General features: G+C 42.0%; 1 protein-coding gene across 2 annotated transcripts in view; it reads left to right on the top strand.

Annotated features, from left to right (window-relative positions):
* Positions 1–212: 212 nt before the first annotated feature.
* The window catches only part of LOC309400935 (epididymal sperm-binding protein 1-like), a 73,170-nt gene continuing 53,093 nt past the window's right edge, over positions 213–20,289 (top strand). The window contains exons 1-8 of one of the 2 annotated variants that reach the window (XM_081969708.1): positions 214–446; positions 665–808; positions 1,680–1,844; positions 3,473–3,634; positions 7,814–7,960; positions 9,798–9,962; positions 10,696–10,742; positions 13,760–14,751. In XM_081969708.1, coding sequence (XP_081825834.1) covers positions 386–446; positions 665–808; positions 1,680–1,844; positions 3,473–3,634; positions 7,814–7,960; positions 9,798–9,962; positions 10,696–10,703 — 852 coding nt within the window. In that variant the 5' untranslated portion in view covers positions 214–385 and the 3' untranslated portion in view covers positions 10,704–10,742; positions 13,760–14,751. Of the gene's footprint in view, positions 447–664; positions 809–1,679; positions 1,845–3,472; positions 3,635–7,813; positions 7,961–9,797; positions 9,963–10,695; positions 10,743–13,759; positions 14,752–20,289 lie in introns of those variants that run through there. The other variant, XM_081969709.1, reaches the window with a different exon arrangement.

The following is a 20,289-nucleotide window of genomic DNA, read 5'->3' as shown; positions in this document are numbered from 1 at the left end:
GCAAATATTACTGAATTATTTCTAAACTAAACATATAGAGCACAGGGCTCGTGAAAGGCAATTACATTGTCAAAACTAGTGGTCACCTTATGGATGGATGTACCCATATTTGTAACTGCTGCAGGACGTTTCAGCCATATAAGGCAAAGGAAATGACACATGACAAATTCAGGATTGTGAGTTTTGTGGTTTGGGAGTATAAAAGAGTTGACTGTATTCAATAATATTACACAGGCTTTGAGGGCAGTCTCCCTGTGTCTTTCTATTCAGAATAAAGAAATATTAGTTCAACCTTAGCGTGTTCAGTTTGGTTTCAACAGTCTTGAAGGATCCAGTGTGGGCTGAACATCCCTCTCCAGGGGTGTCAAGTGCATTTAGAAAGAAAATGGCCACAATGATAGCATTTTTTTTATGCAGTACACTTCTTCAATCACTTTTTGCATCAGGTAAGGAAAATACACCAGTGTGTTGATTCATTTTGCTGAGTTTATCACTGATCTTTGCTTTTGGAGTCTGATTTTCAGAGAGTATTTATTTAGATAATTTATATAATGTTTGGATTTCTTGCATGGCTTGTTTCCTACTTCTAAATCAAAGGAATGAATGAATACTTAGCAGGGAGTTTCTTGAATTCTGATATTGTTTTTTGTTTTTTTCGTTTTAGTGCCTCCTCCCTGTATCTTCCCATTTATTTTCCATGGAAGAGCCTACAAATCTTGCACTGAATTTGCAAGCATAAAACACCCATGGTGTGCCACAACTGTAAACTATGATCACTCCAAGCAATGGAAGTATTGTGTATCTAAAGGTTTGACATATTTACATTTCTGGGTTACATTACTCTGTAGGGTTAACAACAATTATCCTGAAACAGTCAACTGATTCTTTTTATAACTGTTTCTGGGCCTATTCTGATAAAGAAATAAAACAGGCATTGTAAGGTGTTTGTCTTCACTATAGTAAGCTTAACCTAGGTCCACCACAACACTGTAACTGCCCATAAATGTGCAGCTTAATTATACAAAACTAAAAAGATGTAGTTTGGATGACAAGACAGTTAATCCCACTCCTGGAAGTGAATTCTATGTCTCAAAGTATATATTTGGTGCAAAAGAATTAATATGTTTTATAATAGTGCCTATGATTTGGCTACATCATAATGACTTTCCTTGCTTTATCGTGATATGTGTACTTATTCCTTGGGAATCTCTTATTTAAAAAGTGCTATTCTTTTATAAATCCTGTTTTATGATGGTCTCTTTTACCCTTTCTAGAAACTAAGGACATTGGTTTGATGGGTGGGGAGAGAAATTTCTCCCATAACCCTAAACCCACATTAAGATAACACTATTCCAAAGCAATGTTCAATTTTCAGACTACGGTCCTCCTGCCAACAATTTTGGAAACTGGATAGCTGTTTTTAAACATACACTTCGTTTGTGCTTGAAACAACAGCAATAGCACTTAGACTTATATGCTGCTGATGTCGGCAGTCAGCAGAAGTAGCCTTCAATACTTCATTGTAACCACTATGCCACCATGGCTCATTAGATGTATTACTCTTCAAATACACACCCAATAAAGGGGCTCAATAACATGAACATAAAATCTGAAATAATATGGTATGGAACATTGCTAAAATAATATATATATCTTTTATTGCTTTGTCTTATGCTTAGAATATGGTGGTAATTCTGGTGGAAAACAATGTGTATTCCCTTTTACGTACAAGAAACGAACGTATTATTCTTGCACAAATGAAGATGAAGAAATAGGAAGATTCTGGTGTGCAACAACTGGGAGTTATGATAAGGACAAACAATGGAGCTACTGTGCTGATACCAGTAAGATAACTGTGTGATGTTAGCTTATTTCATGGAATAGGAATAGCTAGGTTATTTGTACACAAAGGAAAGTAGAGAGACTTTTTAATTGATTTAAAACATGGATAAATAAAGTTGAGAGTGGTGCAGAAATGAATACATTTTGGAGGAAGGGAGAAACGATACCACGTAATGTAGAGGCAGGGAATTTAACCAAAGTCCCTAGATCTAGCCCCTTAAATCTTGAGAAATAGATTAATAAACTCATGGGAACTGATAATGTTCAATGTAAAACACAAATAATGGTTTAATTAGGGGTGGCCAATTAATTTTCTCAAAAGCCAAATGAGGAACTGGGTCTGTTGTGGAAGTCCAAACCAATAACTCCCAACTGCATCCCACCCATTCACCTTTAAGGAGGTGCTTTGAGGATATGGCTGTGGGTGGCTGAGCCCAGGCCACCTTATGTGATGACCATGGCTGCCTCTTCAGGCTGCTCCAGGCAAGAGGTGAGCACTGTGCAGAAAAATGCATTCTCTCCTTGCCTTCCTTTGGCCATAACTGGTGATTGCGCAGAGCCTACCATGGGCTTCTTTTCCCACCCTCTGGAGAGCACTTACAGGTAGTCCTCAGCTTACAATAGTTCATTTCATGATCATTCAAAGTTACAATGGCACTGAAAAAGTGACATGATCATTTTTTCCAGTAACAAGCTGTATAGCATCCTATGATGTGATCAAAATTCAGATGCTTGGCAACTGGTTCATACTTATGATCACTGCTGTGTTCCATGTTCATGTGATATCTTTTGCAACCTTCTGACAAAACCAATGGCGAAGCCAGATTTACTTAACAACCATGTTACTAACTAATTAACTGCAGTGATTCATTTTACAAATGTGGCAAGAATGATTGTAAAATGGGGCAAAAGTCACTTAGCAAATGTTTCATAGAAATGTTGGGCTCAATATTGATCGTAAGTCGAGGACTATTTGTATTTACATTTGATTTCTAATTTTTAATTGACCTCACATAGGCCCGAAGGGACAGCAAAAGAGCTGAATGTGGTTTTGGGCCATAAAATGCCTAATTCTAGTTTATTATATTAGTATCTCCAAGGGATGTGGTGGCTCAGTGGCTAAGACGCTGAGTTTTTCGATCAGAAAGGTCAGCAGTTTGGCAGTTCGAATACCTAGCGCCGTATAATGGAGTGAGCTCCTGTTACTTTTCCCAGCTTCTGCCAACCTAGCAGTTCAAAAGCAAGTAAAAATGCAAGTAGAAAAAATAGGAACCATCTTTGGTGGGAAGGTAACAGAGTTCTGTGCACCTTCGGGGTTTAGTCATGCTGGCCACATGACCACGGAGACGTTTTTGGACAGCGCTGGCTCTTTGGCTTTGAAACGGAGATGAGCACCACCCTTTAGAATCGTGAATAACTATCACATATGTGTGAGGGGAACCTTTACCTTTATCTCCAACTTGAATAGTTATATGATTAAGTAATATGGTTCATCTTTTCAAGAATAAATATTTGTTTTTAGTATAATTCCTGATATACTGCAACTGAGCCAAAAATACTTCAACTCAAATGCTGAATCCAATAATCAGTGATTACTAACTCTCTTCCTCATTTTTTCATCACTGTTCAGGACTATCTGCATATTCACAGGGACCTTGTGTGTTTCCTTTTGTCTACAAGGGACAATCCTATTCAGCTTGCACAAAAGCTGGGACTGATGGTGGAAAGCTCTGGTGCTCTTTGAGCAGCAACTATGATAGACAACAAACATGGAATTACTGTAAACCCTCAGGTATGGAAAAACAGATGATAGAAGGAAATACTTTGGGCAATCCTGCTGTCTAGCTCTGCTAACTATTAAACTTGGACAGGGGAGAATCAAACACAAATCCACACTAAGTTGCAAAAACTCTCTAAATCACTTTCCCTCCATTACCATTTATCAAATCAATTTACCTCCGAAGAGATTGTCCTGGAGATAACATTGAAGGACAGAGCAAAGAATGATGTCCTATATCTGAAGTAAGACAATAAGGGGGTGAATAAATCATTTTTGCCTTAGAAATTGATTCTTGAGAAATCTAAGAACATATCCATGTTGTTTCTTGGCAACATGCTAGAACTGATTTATTTATTTATTTATTTATTTATTTATTTATTTATTTATTTATTTATTACTTGAACTTATTAGTCGCCCCCTCTCCCCACAGGGACTCGGGGCGACGTACAAAGGTATTATATAGCGTATAGAGGAGGTAAGAATAAATAAATAAGTTACAATACTTAAAAAGTTAAAACCCCAGTGAAATTAACCCTTAAAAACTAAAATTACAATTAAAAATGCCCTGGGCTGGGGAGGTTGTAGAGTTATGCCAGGTCAGCTAGTCGAAACAGGTAGGTTTTCAGCTTCATACGGAAGGAGCGAAGGTCGGTTGTAGTTCTGATGTCTGGGGGGAGGTCATTCCAAAGGGTGGGGCCCACTACAGAGAAGGCCCTACTTCTGGGCGCTGCCCTCTGGCACTCTCTGGAGGACGGCACCCGGAGTAGTCCCTCTCTGTGTGAGTGGACGGGTCGCAGGGATGTATGGGGCAGGACGCGATCCCGCAGGTAACTAGGCCCTGTGCCATGGAGCGCTTTGAAGGTGGTAACCAGTACCTTGAAGCGCACCCGGTAGACCACAGGAAGCCAGTGCAGCTCGCGCAGGATAGGTGTTATATGGGAGAACCTCGATCTCCCCATAATTACCCGCGCGGCTGCATTCTGGACCAACTGCAGTCTCCGGGTGCACCTCAAGGGGAGCCCCATGTAGAGAGCATTACAGTAGTCCAGGCGAGACGTCACCAGCGCGTGAGTGACTGTACGCAAGGCCTCCCGGTCCAAAAGGGGCCGCAACTGGCGCACCAGGCGAACCTGGTGGAACGCCCCTCTCGCCACGGCTGTCACATGATCTTCCATAGACAGCCGGGCATCAAGGAGGACGCCCAAATTGCGTGCCCCTTCCACCGGGGCTAATTGATCATCTCCGATGGTCAGCGATGGCATATGCTGGTTGAACCGGGAAGCCGGAAGCCACAGCCACTCTGTCTTGGAGGGGTTGAGCCTGAGCCTGTTGTCATCCATCCAGACCCGTACGGCTTCCAGACATCGGGACATCACTTCAACAGCCTCGTTGGGGTGGTTTGGGGTGGAAATGTACAGCTGAGTGTCATCAGCATACAGATGGTATCCCACCCCAAAACCACGGATGATCTCACCCAGCGGCTTCATATATATGTTGAACAGGAGAGGCGAGAGGATCGAGCCCTGTGGGACCCCACAGATAAGGGGCCTCGCGGTCGACCTCTCCTCTCCTGCCAACACACATTGCGTCCGGCCAGAGAGGTAGGAGCGGAACCATCGTAATACGGTGCCCCCGACCCCCAACCCCTCCAGACGGCGCAATAGGATACCATGGTCGATGGTATCGAAGGCCGCCGAGAGGTCTAATAGGACAAGGATGGAGGAACAACCCCCATCCTTTGCCCTCCAGAGATCATCCACCAACGCGACCAAGGCTGTCTCCGTGCTGTGACCGGGCCGGAAGCCGGACTGGCGCGGGTCTAGATAATCAGCTTCTTCTAGGTGACGCGGAAACTGCTGAGCCACCACACTCTCAACAACCTTCGCTAAGAAAGGAAGGTTGGAGACAGGACGGTAATTTGCTAGCTCCGTTGAGTCCAGAGAAGGCTTCTTGAGCAGGGGCCTCACCACCGCCTCTTTCAAGGCGGCTGGTAAAAGGCCCTCACCCAGCGAAGCGTTCACCAGCTCCAGTAGCCAGCCTCGTGAGCCCTCCCAGGAGGCCAGTACCAACCAGGAGGGACACGGGTCCAATAAACATGTAGTGGCTCGCAGTCGCCCGCGCAACCTGTCTAAATCTTCGGTGACAACAGGGTCAAACTCCTCCCAGCATGGTCTCTCAAGACTAGCTTCAGACGTCCCCACTGGAGCACTGAGGTGGGTCCATCCCCTTCGGATCCGATCGATTTTATCCTGCAGGAACTCTCCAAATTCCTCTGCCCGGCCCAGTAATGGGGGGTCCCGCTGCCCCTGATTTGCCATTGCTTTATATATTTTGTTGTCGGTATGTTTTCTCTACAACAAATAGATGTCTTAGTGTCCTCCACCACCACTGACCAGAAAAGACCTGCTTAGTTTTTCATGGTTGATCAAGTTCTTCTACCTGTTCTGATTAATACACATCTAATAATAAGAAATGGTAGAAGTGCTTTGAAAAAAGCCACTAAATAAACAATTTCTTTGGGCTATTTGAAACAGAAAGAAGAACCCCAATAGTTGAGAGTTGTAGCTGAGAGTGAAAGCAGAGAGACAACTAAAGGTGGAATAACAGAATGTTGATCCATTAATTCCTTTGGAAGGAAAAATTAAAAGGGGTGTCTTTGTACAGAAAATATTGGGATTAGATAGTATCTTAGTTTGCATTTTTATTACATGTTTATACATTTTTATCTTCTCAGTTCACCTTTACTTAGGGTAGGATCAGTGGGAGCCACTGGACAAATAACCAACTGAATTTAAAAAATAGTTTTAAATATTTAAAATTAAAATCAAACTGAAAGTACTTGCTGGGCTAATCTGATAGTGTATTTAGTAGTGTGAAACTCACAAAGGTATCAGGACATAAGGAAGTGCAGTGCTATGGAGCTAGAGTTGATAATGTGTTTTGGAAATAGTAAGAAGCTGCAGATTTCCATGGGATTCTAGGAAAATGCATGTCTAAGGTTGAAGAGATACAGCCATAGATAAAGCCATACGGAGTTTGCATGCCTAGGCCTCAGTGGTCTAATTCATTTTTTTTACTACCAATTCTGTGGGTTAGTGGTGGGTTATGACCGGTACGCCCGTACCGGGGCGTACCAGTGCCTGCCAGGAGCACCAGGTACCATTCTGGTGTGCTCCAGAGGGCCCGCCCACCCGCCCGTGCTCCTTACCGGTATCTGAAGTTTTTGGGGTTTCCGCACATGCGCAAGGAGCTTACGGCACCAGCACGATGCTCCACCGAGCAGCTGGAGCTTCACAGGTGGTAAGAATGCATGTGTACACTGTGTGCACTGCACACGTTCATGTGGAGGGCTCACGGCCCCATTGCACCGTACTGGTTGCAACAGGATCTGGAACCCATCACTGCTGTATTCATAGCTTGGTGGGCATGGCAGGGAAAGGATACTGCAAAATCCCATTCCCACCCCACTCCAGGGGAAGGATACTGCAAAATCACCATTCCCACCCATTCTCAGGCCAGCCAGAGGTAGTATTTGCCGGTTATCTGAACTACTCAAAATTTCCACTATCGATTCTCCAGAACCTGTGAGAACATGCTGAATTTCACCCCTGCTAGGCCTGCTCTTACACAACTTTTTGGCTTTTTATCTAATCCTAGCCCATCCCTATCAGGATAGTGAGTGAACACATATTCAGGTGCTGTGGAGCCATCATTGGCCATGAGTTCATCAAGGAAAAACAAAGTGTTTTCCTGCCCTGGTGGTTATTTGGTAACCGTTTAGCACTGTAGGAATTAATATTCAGGTATTAAGCTATTCCTTTGTTAGAGGAATTAGGAAGAAGTAATGGAAGCTGGGAAACTTTCAGACTTACAAAATTCTGCTAATGTAACCTAGTAACAGTAGAATTAATCCATCTTGTCATACTTCTTGATTGGAGTACCCCATTACCTTGACAGAAATCAATCAATTTAAGCAGAAAGATACAGTATATATGTAACCATTTAAGCATGTCTAGTTTGTTCTTGAATAAATCCATTTTTCAACAGTCATACAAGATGTACAAAATGTATTAATAAACTCCATTCCACCTGGAATATTAATCACCCCATTGCTCATCCAATTCTCTGTTTTTAAGATTGCTTATTTTGGGAGTGCTGCCTAATTTCTTCCCCCATTATCCTTCCTTTCAGAATTACGTCCTTGCAGGTTTCCCTTCCAATTCAACAAAAAAACCTACTATCATTGTACAAGAGATGGTTCATCTGATAACCAATTGTGGTGTGCCACAACTGCAAACTATGACAGGGACAGTAAATGGAGGGCATGTGCCACTGAAGGTAGGAGAAACTACAGTGTGGTATAGAAACCTCTTTTTCCTTTCCTCCCTTAAAATCCAGAGACTGAATGCTGCAATGATAATTCAATGGAACAAATGCCCTGTCAGATGATAGTTTCCATGCAACATGGGATGTGCAAATTAAGATCTTCAATTACAAATAAAAATGAAGTCCAGATTAAGGATGGGAAAGCAAGTCAGTGTGAGTCCAATGAAATATTTGAAATGGATGGGTGTGAAAGTAGAGATGAAAATAATAATAATAGGAAAAACAAATGAACTGGAGTGGAAGAATGGATTCTAGGTGAGGGACAACAATAAGATTAGCTGAAATGGAGTAAACAACAAGTATTGTTGATGGTAAAGTAGTGTAGAGATAGGATGCAAAGAATGGCTTGTGGAATTATTTCCAATTCTTTTACTACGTTTCTGTGGCTGTATGCATTTAGGAAACAGAAGGTGGCTATCTGTGATCCAAACTGGGTTACATGATGAAAGATAAAGCTTAGACAAGAGCAGCCAGCCATATTTCAAGCTTCTCTCATCTGTTTCTACAAAGAATTCCTCTAAGAAGATTTCAATATTTTTCTGCTGCCATGCTTCTTCCAATCGGTTTTAGAATTGATCTTTCTTTTGCTGCCTTCTCTTGATTTCATTCAGTTCAGTTTTCAGACAATTAGCATGACAAAGGACATATTCCTTTTCCTCTACATAATTATTTTTGAAGAATAAAAACAGACAGTAACAGCAAAAAAGTAAAAAAAAATATTAGGACATAATATTTGAGTATTGCCTATATATTGTATATTCTGACAAGGCACCTGAAGCAGGATTTAAATGGAGGCAAATGGAGGCAATTTTGCAAATGCTGGAGCCAGCTGTGAAATTCACAATTGACAACCATGTAACTGTGGGATGCTATAATTGTTATAAATGCATACTGGTTGTGAAGTGCCTGAATCAGGATCATATGGGTTTGTAGGTTTGTGACCTTCCTAGCTGGATATCAATCACTCATGATTGTTAGGCATGAAATTATGTGATTGTAAGTTTTTTTAAATAAATAATTTTTATTAAATGTTTTGATCTTTAAAAACAATAGGGAAGACACTGCAAAAAAACCCACAATAAGACAAAACAAAACACAGAACATACATAACAATATACAGTAATTTTATAGCTTTCTCTGTCGGCTTTCCTTCTTTAGCTTTTATAATTCTCCCTTCTGCATTGCCTTCCTCTCACTATAACCTTGTCCTATAATTTAACATACATTGATTTACTGAATCTCTCCCTCACTCTCTCTCTCCTTCAATACATTTCTATCAGCACTGACATTGGAAAAGGAAATTGCCAACATGCTTCACTAAGAACAAAGCAAGATCTGAATGCTTGATTAGGCTAAAAGTAGACATTACCAAGAAAACATAGTTAGAGAACCTAGAAGCTTGTCACAAGAAGATCTGTTGCTGGAAAAGTAAGGCAACATGATATTTAGCTTGTGGGGCAAACAGGGTTTTAAGGGTATAGGTCAGTGATGGGTTGCAAGTGGTACGCATACCAGACCCTGCCCAGAGCACCAGATACCATTCTGATACAGTGCTCCGGAGGGCCTACCAGCCTGCCCAAGCTCCTTACTGGTCTTTTAAGTCTTTGGGACTTATGCGCATGGCAGGTACAGTGCCTGCACAACACTCTGCTGAAGAGCTGGAGCATCGCGGAGGCTCACGGAAGCGGTAAGATGCATGTGATCAGCATTTACAAACTTCTGACAAAGAAGTTTCATTTCAATATAAAGACTACCTCCTTCTTTATTTTTGTGTTTCCAATATCTACAGAATATGAAGGCAACTCTAAAGGCAAGAGATGTGTTTTTCCATTCATCTACAGAGGTAAACTATTCACTTCTTGCATCAATCAATATTCAGAGGATGGAAGATTTTGGTGCTCTGTCACAGGGAACTATGACAAAGACCGTCAATGGAGCTACTGTGCTGATACAAGTAAGATCAACCAGAAGTTGCTATTTTAAGAATCAGAGATCAGAATGTGAAAGTCTCTTAAAATACCTGGGTATTTATATTTTAGTTGACATACCAAAATTAGGAATAATGTGGACATAACATAGGAAAATAAATGTGCCAAAGTGATTATTGCAAACTAAAAGAGAAGAAAAAGGTATCTCTGAATTGGATGGAAGTCAATATTTAATTTATTGATATTATTATCCTATTTGGTTAGAAATCTAGGGTAACTCTTTATTTTCTTAATCAACTCATACGCCACCTCTAGGCAACTGTAGGCATCAAAGAATAACAAAAATAAAGATTCCAGTTACTCATCATGTAATATAAATCCAGTACTACAGAGTGGTTTATAAAACACTCTGTCCTAAGTCCTGTTGGAAGAACCAGGTCCTTAAAGATGTATGAATATGCAGCAATGACGTATAGAATTCAGGAAGAATGCTATTTTGCAGAGTAGGTACAGCTACAAGGGAGGGTCATCTCCTAGGGCCCTGCAAGATGACATGTTCTACATCTGGGATTTGGAGTTTGCCAACTTTATGCAATTCTAATGGCTGGACAGAAGTTGCAGGAAATGAGTGTGACCCTATAAGCCATCTGATAACCTACTTTGTCTTAAAAAGAAGAAATGCTGTTTCTTTTTTACTTTGTAAACAGCTGAACTGTATCTATGTACACCACAGAACTGACCTTCTACCATTCCTTCTAGGACTGTAAACCAAGAAGGCCTGTTGGACAATATGTGTGATTCCTCAGGTAAGACAACAATGGAAAAGGGATGGGAAAATTCTTGAGATGGTAAGGTTATATGGGGAAATGATCTGGCTGCACAAGTCTTTTTAGCACAGTAGAAAATAACATTATAACCTCAACTTTTTATTTTTACACAATAACACATCCCAGCCATTTCTATGATAACATATCTATCTAATCAGCAAAACCAAAATTTTCATTTTCTTTTTTTCTATCACAAGCACAAAATCCAGAAGCATTTTCCAAATGGAAGCAAAGTTAAATGTGTTCTTTTAATTTAATCATTCCACTTTTTTCTTGCTGTGGAAAATTATATATATATATATATATGTTTACACTTATTAATCATTATAGACTATCATCATTGATGTTTACATAATATACTACAGTCTCTCAGATTCTTTAATTTTAAAGGGGAAAACATTTTTTAAAAATTCATTTTCAAACTCTAAACCTTTCTTTGAAAATACTTCTAAAGTCAATGAATTCTAAATTCTAATATATCTTTTCTATTTTCTTTAAAAATTAATATATTTAAATTCATTTTCAATAATGTTTTACAAGCTTTAGAAATAACTCAAGCATTGTATATGAAAAAAAATCAAACTCACTTTTATAAACAGAAAATTACATTTGAGCTTTCCTTCAAATACATATAGATATCAGACATGTAGAAATCCTCTCTAACTCATTACATGTAAGTCACTCCCTCCAGCTTGTTTTGACAGAATACATCTTTTTCTCTAATATCTATGAAGTCTCTTTTTCTCAAATAATTCTCAACCTTTTTAGTATCCATGAATTAAAAATACCAAACTTGTTCTCTTGAGAATTGTAGATTTGATTGGAGCTCTTTTTTCAGTTGCACTGGGAGGGTTGTATTTAAACCATCATCATATAAAGATCGATGTCAGATTTATACCCCTAAATGTACAGTTAAATCCTTTGTCAGATATTTGTGAAATTGCCTCAGTTGTTTGATAACTTTCTACACATTACTGCATCTCTAAATTGCTCATCTTTCTTCCATCTTTAAAACATAATTGATCTAAAAGTGAATGGTTTTCTGTAAACATTTTCTAATATCTTTCTAAAAATATGCTCAAATTCACATTTTGTCATCTTCTCTCTTGTGGTCAAAGAATAGATTTTTAAATAATCAAGTAATTGTTCCTGTCCAATCAGGATTCATAAAAATTGTTTCAGCCATCTTTAACAAAGTAATCCAGAGCTACAGATTACTTAAAACAGTAAAATAAAATCACATTACTCCATCAAAGATAAAGTACCCAGACGATGCACTATTAAATGGAAAAAGGGGGGAAGAAGGGGAAAACAGAAAAGAAAATATTAAATTTATAAGTATATATTCAAGAGCGGGATATAAAGGGGAGGAAACATAACTAGAGTACACCAGTGAAGGTAAGGGAATAAGAAATGATACTAAATTATATTTGGGTTGGCGGAAATACCACCCCCAAGGAACATAAACTAAGTTTTGAAATATATGCCAACAATAATAGAAAAAGAAGGGGAGCGAGGAGGAGAGAATGAGAGGAAGACGGGAGAAAGAAGAAAGAGGCAAGGAGAGGAAGATGGAAGGGAGAGAAAGGGAAGGAGGGAGGATAGGAAGGGGAAGAGGAAGAGCAGGTAAGGGAAGAAGGTAGTAGAAGTAGAGGAGGAAGGAAGAAAGTAGAGAAGGGAGGAAGGGAAAAAAGAAAGGGAAAACAAGGAGGTGTTATAAAAGGAGGAAGGGATGATAAATAAAGCAATCCAAACTATACATTATAACTTATTAAATGAAATAATAAATGTATAAGAATGATAAATGTAAAGAAGAATAACAATTATGTGAATATATACTTAGAATGGTATGTAAAAGAATAAAAAAATAAATAAAAAATTGAAAAAAAAATCAGATTACCCCATCAGTTAAAAAAAAAGATATTACAGCCTTTTTTATTTTAGCTTGCCACCAGCAATTCTCTTCCTTGTCATTTAACAATAAAGAATTCTCAAATCTTCAAAAAGGAGTAACGAGCTGTGACTAAAATGAGCCTCTTTTAGCTAGTGAAGATAAATGATTAAGAAGTGCAAGTCAAGATTTATTGTCCCTTTTAAAAATAAATTCCAAAATGGTGGCTTTTTCAACTGTAAAATGATTGCAGCCCCAACCCCTAGCTGAATGGCTTATCAGTTTATCCAAAGCACAGTTCTTGGGGCTTCCTGAAGATCACTCTGCATGGAAGATCTTGTGGAGTGATTCTAAGATTCTCCATAACCCAGGGGAGTAACATAAGCTAAAGGAATTTCTATGCCTTCTGTTAGTAAATTGAAAAAGAGGTTAGTCTCCTTAGCCTTGTGATAAGATGGCATCTTCATAAGATTTTTTTTTCTGCCCTTCTACCTCACGCTTTCTCCTCCCCAAGTTTTCCATTATTTTAATTTTCTTTGTATTTTATATTTTGATAAACTAATACATTAAAAAAAATCAGGAAAATGCCGAGGTAGTAGAGGACAGAGGAAGGAAAAAAAGTGTAGAATAATGCTTTAATTTAAACACTCTGATTTTTAAAATTATTTTAGAGAATAATATTCAAAGAACATATTTTGGTTTCTTAGGTTTCAGTGCTCTTTGCTGTTTCTTTCTTCCAAGATCAGAAAATATAAAGATGTTTTTCTCCCTAAATTACATGTGACATTGAATATTCATTTGAATAATACTTGATGCTCATAGTTTATTCCTTTTTTTCTAAATGCAACCTATGTAGCATTTTCACAACTTCTGAGTGAATTAGCTATAATTTTGGTTTAAACAATACCACCAAAAGATAGAGGTAGATTTTGAATTGACTCACCAGTACCTACATTACAATTATAATTTTTGTGCCTACAAAATAAAACAGAAAACAAATAGATTTTAAATTTATTTTAAGTTGTGATAACTTCTTGACTTTTGTAGATGGAAATATTGAACTCTCTTGAATATTGTAATTGCATTGTTTTTCTTTTCTCCCCAGATTACCAAAATCAAGAAATTATTGGATGTTTGTGATTCCAGGGATGATAATTTTTGAATGGAAATTATGGCTATATGCCAACTGACACTTTACTTTTACAAATTTATTCCTGCAGAAAATATATATCTAGGTTTGCTAGAAGCTATCACACTTTGCATTACTTTACTGTGACCCATCTTTATTCATAATTGTGCATGAAAGAATCACCCAATAAATTATTTTATTGCCAGATATCGCCAGTTCCCAGTTGCTTGCTGTCTGACTTTTCAGTCAGGGCACTTTCATTTGTGCCACCAGATTTACTGTATTTTTTGTTCCATAAGATGCACTCCCCCCCCCCAAATGTGGGTGGAAATGTCTATGCGTCTTATGGAGCGAACATGTGCAACAGGCAGCAACAGTGAATGGCTATTCCTGCCCCCTGGAACAGCTGATCGGCAGTATTCCAGGAGGCTGATCCAACCACAAATCAGCTGCTTGGTTGTGAAAGCTCCAGCATTCCCAAGCAGAGGTAGCAGACACAGAGGAGGCAGCTGACCAGGCTGTTTGCTGTTTGCTGCAAGGACGCTAGTCAAATGAATACTGGATGGACTCTGGGAGGCAGAGGCAGATTTCATTTTCTTGTTTTCCTCCTCCAAACCTAATTGCATCTTATTGTCAGGATCATCTTATGGAGCAAAAAATACAGAAATTTCCCTTCATTTTAAGTCTACTTTAAAATTCTTATCTTTAGAATACTAGACAAGATAATTTTTAATTGAATTTCCTTGTAATGTTTAAAAACCTGATAAAATATATTTCTTATGTTGCTTTCTTCATTATGGTATTCAATACTGTAAGGTACAGCAGAAAAGAAGGCATACTGGCCCTAAGAATATACACTGGCATTTTGCCCACCTTTATAGAAATATGTATGATTGTGATAACTTCTTTCTGCTTTGCTGGATGGCTCCTTATAATTTCTAAATGTCTGATTCTTTGTAATAAATACTTTTAGCAGCAAATTGGAGTGCATTGTTTTGCATTGCCTGGATTGGTTTACATAGCCTCAGTAGATGAACTTCCACAAATGGATAATTTGATTCATTTCTGATACTGGTAGTTGATCACTGTCCTTTTACATTTTGAATTAATCTGGAAAATGAATTGATTTTTCAAATTATCAAATTGATTTGGAAGTACATGCTTCTATGTAGCTATTCAATCTGAACCATCATTCTGATTTGTAAAGCCAATTCGGTTGGGGGATTTGATCAAATTGCTTGTGAAAGTAACCTCCAAATTGCAGCTCCTGCAGTTTTACACCATAATGTTAAATGTAGGAACATCAATGCAAAACAGAAACTATTGAGTTTTCATCTGCTTGAAACACAACATGAACTCACGTTATTGCAAGCCAACTGGATAGGCTGAACTGCTAATAGCACACTAAAGAGATTAACTTTTTCATAGACTGGTTGATTTGCAAGGTCTTTTTCAGTGGGAGAGTCCTCCAGTGCATAATACATATGCAAGAGCAACTAATGGCAGAACAATTACATTAAGTTGCTTCTTATTAAACAAATGGGTAAAATCTTAAAAGTCAACAAGCTAGATGCAGATTTGCTTTCATGGCCCGTTTGTGTTAGTCATCCATAGCATAAACAAAGAAGTCTGATATGCTGCGTTCCCTCCTGACCTTTGCTTCCTCTTATTTGGAAGCACTAAGAGCACAGAACAAAATACAGAATAATAAAGCTGGGAGGATCCTTGGAGTTCTAGTCCAACTCCCTGCTTAGGCAGGAGACCATGTACCACTCAGCAGTGACGTGTGGTGAGGTTTATGGCTGGTGAGGCACTGACATAGTGGTGGGTTTCAAATTTTTTTAGACTTGTGGATTTCAACTCCCAGAATTCGACAGCCAGGCATGCTCAGTTCCCATTTAAAGCAACAGCATTTGTTTTTCTCCTTTGCGAAAGAGGTTTGCTTCTTTCTTTTTCTTTTTCTTCTCCCTTCCCCTCCTCCCTCCCTCTCTCCCTTCCTCCCCCTCTCTCAAACACACACACACACACACACACACACACACACACACGTTGGATTGGACTATCTCTCCTACCCCCTTCCCTCTCTCACTCACTCTCAAACACACACACACACACATACACACACACATACACACACACATACACACACAAAAGTTGGATTGGATATCTTTTCCAGTGGCTTGAAAGCAGCTCCTCTGTCATCCCCCCCCCATTCCCTTTCTGCCTTTCCCAAACACCTCCACCATTGCAAATGCAGCCTGCTGTCTGGGTGGCAAATGCCTAGAACGCAATAAAGCCCACCCACTCACCTCCTGCTGGCAGGCTGGGGTCAGCAGAGAGGCAGAGAAGTTGGAGGGGAGCCGATCCGAGCCTTCCAAAAGAAAGAGGCTCGGGGAAAGTGTGTGTGCTACAGCATGGCTCTTTGCATGGCTTCCATGGACGACTGCATGCCTCCTCTAGTCTGACTTTAGGTGCTTTATGATCACTCGAACAGAGTTAAGCAAGGGTCAAAAGCCTAAAAATTCCTGACATAGTTGAGGCAGCAGTTCTCCTGCCTCATAGTAGAGGGCACTTTTTAAGGGGCTTTTTTAAGCAGTTAAGCAGAGTCATCCATGATGAGGCAGCAACTAGCTCAGCTTTTTCCTTTTACATTTTTTTCTTTTCATAATGAGAGCAGTGAGGCTGTGCCTCACTTGCCTCACCTGACTGCACGTCACTGCCACTCAGGACAAATGGCTGTCCAATTTCATTTTAATAACCTCAATTGATAGAACACCCACAGTTTTTGGAGGCAAACCATTCTACTGATCAATTTCATTTATATCATTTATGAAGATATTGAAGAGTACTGGGTCAAGACCAAATCTGGATGTATCCCACTGTATGATTCCATGGGTGAAATTCAGCAGATTTTGACAGGTTTGGAACAACCAGTAGCAGAAACTTTGAGTAGTTTGGAGAACTGGCAAATACCACTTCTGGCTGGCCCCAGAGTATGGTGAGAATGAAGATTTTGCAGTATCCTTCTCCTGGAGTGTGGAGGGAACAGATATTTTATTTATTTATTTATTTATTTTATTTGATTTCTAGACCGCCCCCTCTCCCTGAAGGGACTTGGGGCAGTGTACAGGTACCAAATTAAAAACCTTACAAATAATCATAAATATAGTTAAAATCGAATTAAACTTTAAACCCCTGTACAAATTTATAAAAATTAAAAACTTAGCCTAAGACCAAAATCTAAAAATATAGACTGAGGTGGGAGAGCTGGAATTAGGCCAAGTCAGCTAGATTAAAAAAGTGGGTTTTGAGCTTCTTACGGAAGGAGCGGAGGTCCGTGGTTGTTCTAATATCAAGGGGAAGGTCATTCCAGAGGGTCGGGCCCATCAGAGAGAAGGCCCTTCCCCTGGGTGTTGCCCGCCTGCACAGCCTAGTGGACAGCACCCGGAGGAGTCCCTCTCTGTGTGAGCGAATTGGCCGAAGGGATGTGTGGGGCAGGATACGGTCCCGCAAATAACTAGGCCCTGTGCCATGGAGCGCTTTAAAGATGATAATCAGCACCTTGAAACGCACCCGAAAAGCTACAGGTAGCCAGGACAGCCCGCGCAGGAGAGGTGTTACATGGGAGTATCTAGCAAATCCCGAGACTGCCCGCACGGCCGCATTCTGAACCAACTGCAGTCTTCGGGTGCATCTCAAGGGGAGCCCCATGTAGAGAGCGTTACAGTAGTCTAGCCGGGACGTCACAAGCGAATGGGTGACTGTGCGAAGGGCGTTCCGGTCCAATAGAGGACGCAATTGGCGCACCAGGTGAACCTGGTGAAATTGCCACGGCTGTCACATGGTCGTCCATTGACAGCCGGGCATCTAGGAGGACGCCCAATTTGCGTACCCGATCCACGGGGGCCAGATGTTCGCCCCCAATGGCCAGTGATGGAATCAGCTGGTTGAACCGGGGTGCCGGTAGCCACAGCCACTCCGTCTTGGACGGGTTGAGCCTGAGTCTGTTACTTCCCATCCAGATCCGTACGGCTTCCAGATACCAGGACATCACTTTGACAGCATCGTTGGGGTGGTTTGGGATAGAGATGTACAGCTGGGTATCATCCGCGTACAGATGGTAATCTACCCAGCAGCTTCATATATGCATTGAACAGGAGAGGCGAGAGGACCGACCCCTGTGGCACCCCACAAGTGAGCGGCCTCGAGGTCGACCTCTGCCCCCCTGCCAATACAAATTGCACTCAGCCAGAGAGGTAGGAGGAGAACCACCGCAGAACGGTGCCCCTCACCCCCAGCCCCTCCAGTCGATGCAATAGGATATCATGGTCGATGGTATCAAAAGCCGCTGAGAGGTCTAGTACGACCAGGATGGAGGAGCAACCCCCATCTCTGGCCCTCCAGAGATCATCCACCAACGCGACCAATGTCGTCTCCATGCTGTGGCCGGGCCGGAAACCGGAATGGCGCGGGTCCAGATAATCAGTTTCCTCCAGGTGGCGTGGAAACTGTTGTGCCACCACACAATCTACAACCTTCGCCAGAAAGCAAAGGTTGGAGATGGGACTGTAGTTGGCTAACACAGCTGGGTCCAGGGAAGGCTTCTTGAGTAGGGGCCTCACCACCGCCTCTTTCAGGCTGGCCGGCAAGCACCCCTCACTCAAAGAAGCATTGACTAACTCCTGGAGCTAGTCTCGTGTGAACTCCCAGGATGCCAGTACAAGCTAGGAGGGGCACGGGTCCAGTAAACATGTGGTGGCTCGCAGTCGCCTATGCAGCCTGTCCATATCGTCGGAAGTAACAGAGTCAAACTCCTCCCAGAGTGGAGCCTCAAGACTCACCTCCGCCATCCCCTCTAGACCACTAGTAGAGACCAACTCGCTTCGAAATTCAGTGATTTTGTCCTGCAGATACTCCCCAAATTCCACTGCTCTACCCTGCAAAGGGGCTTCCCGTGGCCTCTGTTGAAGGAGGGAGCAGGTTACCCCAAACAGGACGGCAGGGCGGTTATCTGCGGACGCAATAAGGGTGGCACAATACTGACGTTTGGCCACTCTTAACGCCACAAGGTAAGTCCGTAAATGGGCTCTCACCTGTGATCTGTCAGATTCAGTGCGTGACGATTTCCATCTGCTCTCTAGGCGTCTCTTGCGGCGCTTCATCACCCTCAGCTCCTCAGTGAACCAAGGGGCCTGGGTGGATCGCTGCTGCAAGAGAGGCCGCAAAGGCGCAACGAGGTCCAAGGCCCCGGTGGCCACACTGTTCCATGCAGCCACTAGGTCCGCCATCTGGGTGCGGGTCAGGGCTACAGGAAATGGCCCTAGCTCCATCTAGAACCTATCAAGTTCCATCAGGCGTCTCGGGCGGAACCATCTTGGACATTCCGGTTCCGCCTCCCCGCGATGGGGAGTAGCGGCTGGGAAGTTGAGCCAGAGAAGTGAGTGGTCTGACCATGACAGGGGTGTAATAACTAAATCCCCTACTCCCAGATCACTCCTCCACCGGCCAGAGACAAAGATAAGATCCAGTGTGTGACCTCCCTCGTGTCTGGGGCCCTGAATTACCTGGGTCAGGTCCATGGCTGTCATGGAAGCCATGAACTCCCGAGCTACCTCGGATGTCTCCCCTACCGATGGCAAGTTAAAGTCCCCCATGACCAACAGCCTGGGGGTCTCAACTGCCATCTCGGCGATCACCTCGAGGAGCTTGGGCAGGGCTGCTGATGCATAGCGAGGAGCCAGGTATACAATCAGCAAGCCCAACTGTCCCCCTGGGCCCCATTTCACGCATAGGGACTTACAACCGGTTATCTGTGGCACAGTGGTCTCTCTCGGCTTGAGACCTTCCCTCACAATGACCGCTACCCCACCACCCCTGCCTAGTGCCCCTGACTGATGAAATGTGCGGTAACCTGGCGGGCACATTTCCACGAGAGGGAGATCTCCCTCGTGGCCCAGCCAGGTCTCCGTGATTCCTGCCAGGTCCGGCTCCCCCTCCGACACCAAGTCGTTAATGAGGGGGGCTTTGTTGACAACGGACCTGGCATTGCATAGCATCAGTCTCAGGTCCTGGCTCTGTAGGGCCTGACCACCTAGATTGCGGGGGTTGGGACATATGACCGGCCATACCCAACGACCACGGCCCCGGTCTCCTAACTGGCGATAAGATCTCTGGCTACCCTCGCACCTGCCCCTCCCCACGACCGTTGGAATAAAAAGACCCTCTTCTGGAATATCACTACTCCCCCCCCTTAATGGCTCCACTCACTTCCTTATTAACTCCACCTGCCGGCTTGGCATTGGTCCCTCCCTCAGTCTGACTAGCCCCTCCTTCCACCCTGGAACCCCCTAAAAATGAATAAAATATTTAACTAAAAACTCCCTAAGATTGCGCCTCGCCCACCTCTCTGGATTAATGTATCCCTCATCAAGGTGGGCCCTCTTAAGGGCAGAGAGCCAAACCTGCGAGAGGGGGGACTCCCGCAGTAAAATCAGGTCTGCCCTAGA

This window comes from Natrix helvetica (genome assembly GCF_964273705.1).
Source record: "Natrix helvetica genome assembly, chromosome: Z".
Lineage (NCBI taxonomy): Eukaryota > Metazoa > Chordata > Lepidosauria > Squamata > Natricidae > Natrix > Natrix helvetica.
This window is presented reverse-complemented; position numbering and strand designations above follow the sequence as displayed.